The sequence below is a fragment of the Homarus americanus genome, unplaced genomic scaffold (genome assembly GCF_018991925.1).
Source record: "Homarus americanus isolate GMGI-L3 unplaced genomic scaffold, GMGI_Hamer_2.0 scaffold31543, whole genome shotgun sequence".
Lineage (NCBI taxonomy): Eukaryota > Metazoa > Arthropoda > Malacostraca > Decapoda > Nephropidae > Homarus > Homarus americanus.
Window position 1 is genome coordinate 1 of NW_024722457.1, and position 8,639 is coordinate 8,639.

At 40.5% G+C, this 8,639-nt stretch overlaps 1 protein-coding gene across 1 annotated transcript; it reads right to left on the reverse strand.

The window, feature by feature from the left end:
- Positions 1 to 8,022: 8,022 nt before the first annotated feature.
- On the reverse strand, positions 8,023 to 8,577 carry LOC121862780 (serine/threonine/tyrosine-protein kinase HT1-like). Its single transcript, XM_042361088.1, has one exon. The coding sequence runs from the start codon at positions 8,575 to 8,577 to the stop codon at positions 8,023 to 8,025; it is 555 nt and encodes a 184-aa protein (XP_042217022.1).
- Between the last annotated feature and the right edge of the window lie 62 nt (positions 8,578 to 8,639).

Genomic DNA, 8,639 nt, shown 5'->3' on the forward strand with positions numbered 1-8,639 from the left:
TCTAAGGTGGACGTGACTGACAAAGAGACCTAAACAAGACCTAAACAAGACCAAAACAAGACCAAAACAAGACCAAAACAAGACCAAAACCAGACCAGACGACTTAGGCGATGACCACAGACGAGATGGAACGACTTGAGGTGATGGGAGGTGGTCCGGGCAAGGTGGTGAGAGGTGGCCAAGGGGTGGTGGTAGGAGGTGGCCCGAGGGTGGTGGTGAGAGGTGGCCAAGGGGTGGTGGTAGGAGGTGGCCAAGGGGTGGTGGTGAGAGGTGGCCAAGGGGTGGCGGTAGGAGGTGGCCCGAGGGAGGTGGTGAGAGGTGGCCAAGGGGTGGTGGTAGGAGGCGGCCCGAGGTAGGTGGTGAGAGGTGGCCAAGGGGTGGTGGTAGGAGGTGGCCAAGGGTGGTGGTGGGAGGTGTGAGGTGGTGAGGTGTGGGGTGATGGTGAGGTGTGGCCAGGGAGGTGGTGAGGTGTGGGGGTGGTGGTGGGTGTGGGGTGGTGGTGAGGTGTGAGGTGGTGGTGGGGTGTGGGGTGGTGGGGGAGGTGTGGGGTGGTGGTGGGGTGTGAGGGTGGTGAGAGGTGGCCAAGGGGTGGTGGTAGGAGGTGGCCAAGGGGTGGGGGTGGTAGGAGGTGGCTTGAGGGAGGTGGCTGAAATTGGCCCGGTGAGAGGTGGCTGAAGGAGGCCAGTGGGAGGTAATGGAAGTACAGGCCCTATGAGACAACTTGAAGGTAGAGGCATTTGTCAGGTCTGGTAAGGGTGTCTACAGATCTGACGTCCCGGGTGAGTGAGTGAGTGAGTGAGTGCGATTGAGTGATTGAGTGTGAGTGTCATGATAATGGAAAGTAATCACTCTAGATAATAATAATAAAAATAATAATAATAATAATAATAATAATAATAATAATAATAATAAGGTTTCGGAGTATTTTTCAAGAATTTTTTGGGGCGTAGATCTTTATAATGTGATGGCTCTATGCTCGTATGTGAGTATCAAAGGCGGAAAAAACCCTCAAGATATGAAGTGCTCTTGTGTTCCTTTGAGGAGTAATTTAAAATTCTTCAAAGTAACTGACACAAACTTTAGTCGACATGCAGAAAAAATCCCCCCTTTTTTTTTTTAACTATTTTTACTTTTTATTCACAAGTAAATTCATCTTTAAGAAAACTGTAACCTCGGAATATTACAGTGAGAAGTTACTGTACCATGTAATTTAGTCGTGGTATACCTGTGATTTGTCTTCATTATTACAGGTGACTGCAGTAGGCCCGTGTACCTTACTATAATGTGGTTTATAAGTACTCCTGTAATTAAAACAACTGAAGTGTTTTAAGCATGTACTCTTGAGTCCAACCCAGTCCATGCATTAACTCAGGTCTTTAAGCACGTACTCTTTAAGTATTTTCAAGAACCAGTGACCTTGGTGTTGGTATCACGTCCCAAGAGAAGACGAATTTCATTTTAACTTTAGTCTCAGTGGGTCAACGGTCAGAGTTATTAGTGTATACCTGGCCGAGGGGTCAACAGTGAACAGCAGGGTATTTTTTTTCCATTCAGTGTCCTTGACCTCGATTCGTTTCTATATAATTTAAATCGATAAAATATGAGTAAATTGGAGGGTGGAGAGAGGTAAGGTTAGGTAGGGTTGGGACACACAACCACTAGTCACGACATAGATGAAGTGAGATGGAGGAGGCCAGAGTGGAGAGCCGTGTTAGACAGCAGGAGGATGACAGGTTGAGAGGGACAATTTCCGTCAACAATGGGTGTTAAGGGGAGGGGAGAGACCTGTCACCTTTCTCATTACTGTCACCTGTCATGTTGTAGTGAACTGGTGAAGGGGGAGGGGAGGGGAGGGGAGGGGAGGGGGATGGAGCACTCATGTAACTCCTCCTCACATTATTTCCTCAACCACAGCGGCTCTCAAAGTGGTGGGATAATCAAGGGGCCTCAGATTTCAGGAAAAATTCAATCAAGCAGACAATGATTTTTTTTTTCACAATACAATACCTCAGGGGCGCACGTTACCGGTAGCTGCAGGTGTATTTTACTTCTTCATGTTACTTATAATAGGTTAATTAGTAGATGATAAACAAGTAGATGTGATAATCAGTCAAAAGGTATAGGAGGGGATCGGGAGTCTGGTAGCCTGTCAGATGTCCTAGGTGGAGTATCTGACAAAGGATAATAAGACTATCAAGTGTCTGGTTAAAACTGTCTGCTGCAGCTTTATCAAATAGAGTAAGTGTCCATGGCCAGACACCAATAACTACACATTATTACCTTTAACAAACACTGGTGAGATGGAAACGACTGTAGGTATCTTATGTACAGCTGCCGGACACTGCTGGAATACTCCCCCAATAAGAACTTAGTAGCAGCTCCATACAAGGTTCCTTACTTGATAACTTGAAGGAAAGGCCACACACAATCGTTGAGGAGCTGAATCTGTTATGTACCCCGAACAGTGTGCGCTTTGTTACGATGATACGCGAAATTGAGTGAAGTATTTTTTCGAACAACACAGTCCAGTCTAGAATGGTTGATATCTCTCATGATTTGAAGAGTCAATTTGTACAAGAGATGAAAGGAGCTATTTTCTTCTTCTTCTTACGATACAACTTGATGAAACATCTCATACCCAGTTGTTGTCTTGATGTTGATATATTTTGATTGGCAGTATAAAAGAGAAATTCGTCTGTATCAGAATTTTAAAACCTCGGCCGATGTGATGGATATTATGTCTCCATATATTAAGAGTGTAGTTTGAGTAATCTTGTTAGCGTCACAACCGATGCACCTCCAACCTGGCTTGGTTCAAAATCTGGTTTACAAACTCGTGTCAAAGAAAAAGCACCAAACGCCACCGGTGTTCACTGTTTCATTCATCGTCGAGTTGAAATATTTGTTAAACCATATTGTCAAACTTGTCAACTGTGTGCCGACATGGTCTTCATGCATAAAACACTGTTCTTGCCCACACAGAAGTAAAGTGGCTGTTTGGTGGAAAGTTTCTCACCATTCTCAACCAAGTGAAGAATTTCCTCGAAATACAAGAGAAAATGGATTTGCTGGCTACATTTAATACTGAAGTACGACTGTCGTATATTGTGGACCTTCTTCAGGTGTTCTGTGAGCTCCACATGATACAAGGGAAAGATTCAAGCATGATTACTCATACGAATTATTATCTTAGCTTTCCTTGCCAAACTGTAACTCTTCAGAAATAGCAGTGGAACACGGGAATCTTGTGATGATCCCGAATTTCAAGAAGGTACAGCTAGAATCCTTGGAACTAATTAATGATTTGTCAGCCAAAGATACCTTCAAGAAGAAAAAAAATTAACAGTTCTGATGTAATTCGGTGATTGTGTATCAAAAAACAAGTGACATAACCTTTCGTGTCTTGTTGACTTTCGGATCTACACGCCTCTGTGAGTGTTTCTCTGCGTTAGTTGAAGAGTTGCAACAAGTTGGCAGTGTAAGACGATTTCTGATGTTCTCTGACAAAGACGGTGCCACGTTTTAAGTGCATTATAGCTCAGATAAAAAACACAATTGTACAGTTCCCATTGACAATACCCAACGGACTAATTAAAGAATCTATATTAATATATTTTCTGGTGCAGTTGAGATATTTCCTTGATGACATTGGCTTTGTAAATGACCTAACAGGTGACTGACCATATGAAATTGAGGAACATCTACCACGCACACACACCACCAGGCCTCCTCATACACCTACCATGTTCGCTCGACCGGCCGATAGTCACACGATGCTCTGTTGGATGTTCACTACAGTTGGATATTGACAAAAGCTAAATTTGATTCTCTGTTTGGGATTTTAATAGGTCTTTTGGTGTTTGTTTTATTACATTGGAGTCGTGTGTTGTTAGTGTGTTGTCAGTGTTGTTAGTGTGTTGTCAGTGTTGTTAGTGTGTTGTCAGTGTTGTTAGTGTGTTGTCAGTGTTGTTAGTGTGTTGTTAGTGTGTTGTTAGTGTGTTGTCAGTGTTGTTAGTGTGTTGTCAGTGTTGTTAGTGTGTTGTCAGTGTTGTTAGTGTGTTGTCAGTGTTGTTAGTGTGTTGTTAGTGTGTTGTTAGTGTGTTGTCAGTGTTGTTAGTGTGTTGTCAGTGTTGTTAGTGTGTTGTCAGTGTTGTTAGTGTGTTGTCAGTGTTGTTAGTGTGTTGTTAGTGTGTTGTTAGTGTGTTGTCAGTGTTGTTAGTGTGTTGTCAGTGTTGTTAGTGTGTTGTCAGTGTTGTTAGTGTGTTGTCAGTGTTGTTAGTGTGTTGTCAGTGTTGTTAGTGTGTTGTTAGTGTTGTTAGTGTGTTGTCAGTGTTGTTAGTGTGTTGTCAACTTGGGATACATTTTGTTTACACTCTTAATTTTTGGTTTACATGAGATATATATTGTTTACACCTTTGAATATGTTGTTTAAAGCTATTGTTTTGTTTACACCCTTAAGTGTGTTGTTTAAGTAAGCTATTTCTTTGTTTACACCCTTGAGTTTGTTGTTTATGTGGGATATATTTTGTTTACACCTTTAAATCTGTTGTTTAAAGATATTGTTTTGTTTGCATCTTGAAGCTTGTTGTTTATGCTCCCCTAAAAAATAAAAATAGCGACAGTGAGAGAGATATATATTCCTCAGTTTGTTTTTCTTTCACCAAAATGTGTACAGAATGCTGCCTGTTATTATAACCGGGTGACGATTTGCTCAAAGGAAATGACTCAAAATAACTCGATGACAATTTTTTTCAATACGATGCAAATTCTCTTTATTAACTTGTTATAGTCCACGTGTCTCTCTCATTAAATAACTCAAGATGGTGTGTGTGTGTTTGTTCAGCTTAATATACTCTTATGTTTTTGTTGTAGTTGTTGATGTTGTAGCTGCTGTTGTTGTTGTTTTAGTCGTCGTCGACACACACAACCCGTCACATTTTCGTGGTTGATCGTGGCAACCTTGTCCTCACCTATGGCAGACCTCACACTACTGAAGAGATGTTGCTCTTTTAATACCAATATTCACTCAAACACCACCAGAATCTATAAGACACTGTGTATACGTTTCTGACACACTCTGGTAGATGCAAAACACAATACTGACATTATGAGGAATCGAGTCTCGTTCCTCCTTTAAAATTAATGGATTATATTGGTAAGTTGGCTGACATCTTTATTGACTGTGGCTTCCAATATCTGTACCTTTGTGTTAAGGTTCTGTTTAGATTTCCTTTATTTACAACAGAACCTGGGAGTCTTATTATCTGTTGAATCACATGGGGAATTATTATCATTTGTTTGGGGTGTTTTTATTTAGCGTCGATATAGTGGTGATTTACCGTCGTTTTAGAGTATTATTAAATAGGCTTGTATATATTGTGGGGGAAAATTTATCTTGTAATTTATTTGGTTTTTTGGAAGGGAAATGTACTTCAGACTGTGTTATAAAATGTTTATCAAATGATGCAGACAGATGTAGAGTTTTTGTGGATTTACAAGGAGCATTTGATAAAGCTCACAATGAAGTAGTTATGAATGAACTGGCTGCTCTAGGGGTATCAGGAAAGTTGTTACACTGGATAGGTGACTACTTGCATGGAAGGAGAATCTGTGTATGGTATCAGGGATGTTTGTCTGAGGAAAGAGCACTTGAACTAGGCACTCCCCAAGGGGGAGTATAGAGTCCAATGTTATTTAATGTGTTAATGAACAAGATAGCCTCACACAAATATCCCAAAGGAGTTGTAACCATCATTTATGCAGATGACATCTTATTTCAAGGAAACTCTTTAAAAAATTTGCAGATTGCATTAAATAATTTTATTGTTCTTTCGCAAAAGATGGGCTTAGTTATCAATGAAGAAAAAACCAAGTGTGAATGTAAAGGAAGAGGAACTGAATCCGTTTTCTAAATGGAAAAATTGTTGAGAAAGTGTCAAAGTATAAATATTTAGGAATGTAAATTGGCTTTACTAGTGAAAGTAAAGCGGCAGAAATATATCATGTCCTCACTCAATGTAGAGCAAGATTACAGCCCTTGAAGGCTCTAGCATGTTGTGGTAAAGGTGCTGGGGTACCCATACTGAGAATGATGTATATTTCTACCATCAGATCACTTATAGACTATGCAGCACCTGTCCTCTCTTGTACTGGTGAAGGAAGGCTACAGAAGCTTGAGATCATGCAAAATGAAGCAATGAGAATAATTTTAGGGTGTCAAAAGAATGCAATGATTGAGATAATGAAAATGGAACTAGGGTTATAGAGCATTTCACAGAGGGTCAATGAAATTAATACAGTTGCAGCAGTTCGATTAATGAGAGGGAACAGTGGGGGTAAATTTGTACAAGATATAAATGATGGTTTAAAAGGTAAACGGACCTTCTGTAGGCAAGGCAAGGGAGGATGCATGAATGGATTAGTAAATATTATTAAAAAATGTAATCTGGCAGACTGGTGTACAGCTGTTCAGAAGAGTTGTAAGAATCCACCCTGGGAAGAACGTGAAGTAGAGTTAGACATAGTGCCTCTCACAATGAAGAAATTATTACATGAACCAGGACAGTTAAGGGCTTTATATGGGAATAAGATTAGTAATTTGCCTAAAATAAACACATTGCATGTATATTGTGACGGTTCAGTTATGTCAAGTGGCAGGGCAGGGTGCGGGATCCTTATAAGACAGTACACAGAACAAGGGAATGATGACATCAAAATTGGACTTCGGTTGAGCAGTTTTATTTCATCAACACAAGCTGAGTTACATGCAATCTTAGTAGGGTTGGAAAATGTTGTAAATGTGTATAAAGATGCATATTTTTTGTTGATAGTAGGGCAGCTTTGGATTCTTTGAACAGTGGGAGTCCAGTCTTTGAACACATTATTGGTTCATGTAGAAAATTAGTAAATACAATAAGGAAAAATGGCCATAATGTTCAATTTGTATGGGTCCCTTCACATGCGGGGATTGGTCTTAATGAAGCAGTAAATATAATAGCAAAAAGAGCCACGGAAAAGGCCGAGATCGACATAATATGTACTAAAACCTTGAAACAATTAAGGAGCAAATTACGGAAAATACAATCAATAGAAGATAATTTCAAAAGGAATGAAATATACGAGAAAAGGGAAACAATGAAACATTGCCATCATGTTCTCATGAACACAAAATTTACATATGGGAAAGATGGGAGTAGGTGGAAAGATTCAGTGTATATGAGGTTTAGATTAGGATATAAATATTATTGGGAACTTGGAGCTGAGAGAAGTGAACAGGATAAAGAATGTAGAGTTTGTAGAACACCCAGATCCCATACCCTGCCACATTATATACTGGAATGCCCATTGCTTAATGTATATAAAAATGCCCATATAAATAATGTCCCCATGCAAATAGAGTGGATGTATAAAAATACGAAAATAGATGATATATTAAAGAAATATAGAAATTTTTCATCTAGAATATAACTATGTATGTATATAACTGATTATATGAAATATTAGGGATTTATGTGAGACCTGAGAGGGACATTCCTGGATTGGGGTGGGGATGACTTATGTCACTTCATCCCTTTGAGATGTACTAATGTTTTTTGTATCTCAATAAACGTATCAATCAATCTGTACCTAGACATGCAGACTAGATTTTTCTGATGGCTTGTGATGAGTTAGGAACGATTTAGACCTTCAATCCTATCATAAATAACTAGTTTTCTCAGTCACGTGATGTTTTAGCAACTTTAACCCTTATTTTGTAGAGTTTTGGTCCCAATTTATTTAAAAATATAATTAACATCGTGAATTTAAGCGTTTTCCTTACCCATTGATCTGCCATCTTATGAAAAAAAGTCCAAGGTTGTGCTGTTGAAGGTTTGAGTTAGGGGAATGTTGAAGTCAGGCGGACAAGGAATCGGATGCAAGGTTTACCTGTCGTTTGAGTTTTGTTTTTCGTTTCGTTCAGATACGCTGTGGGAAGGTGAGAGATAGTGTGTGCTTTATAGCTTGGGGCCTAAAATTTTTTCTTCAACTGATGATTTCTCGGAATTCTCGGAGGAGGTGTGGTAGTGATGGCCGGTCAGTGCGGCGCTTGGTCATGGCCTTCTTGGCGAGTTTTGTGACCTCTGGATGGTCCCCTGGGGCCTCCTTGATCAATTCCATCAGGACAAACCCGAAAGAATATGTATCTGAATTCTTGGTGGTCCTAAACCCACGGCAGACTTCAGGGGCCATCCAGGGGAAGTCCTCGTGTAGGCAATCAGCGCTGACTTTACAAGACTTACCGATCTCACAGGCCAGACCGAGGTCAATGAGGCTGACCTCTGGCCGGGATGAGGGCCCTTGGATCATTATGTTATCCTCCTTGATGTCATTGTGTGCTAGACCTTTCGTGTTCATCTCAAGGATTTTCTCACCAAGGAGGAGCCCCAGTTGTATAAGGTCATATTGGCAGATCAGGTTATCTTCAGAGAGAAGGTGGTTGAGTGTGAGCTTACCCCTGAAGGACTGGAGGATCGCTGGAGGTTTTGGACAGTACCCAAGTACCTTAGGAATCCCCCCAGCACCATCGAGGGCATACATCTTGGCAGCCTCATCCTTGAAATTTTTTTGGCTGATGGTGACACTGCCTTTTTCAAAACAGC

Coding starts and splice junctions, on each gene's coding strand:
- LOC121862780 (XM_042361088.1), bottom strand. CDS start 8,577: ATGTATGCCCTCGATGGTGCTGGGGGGATTCCTAAGGTACTTGGGTAC.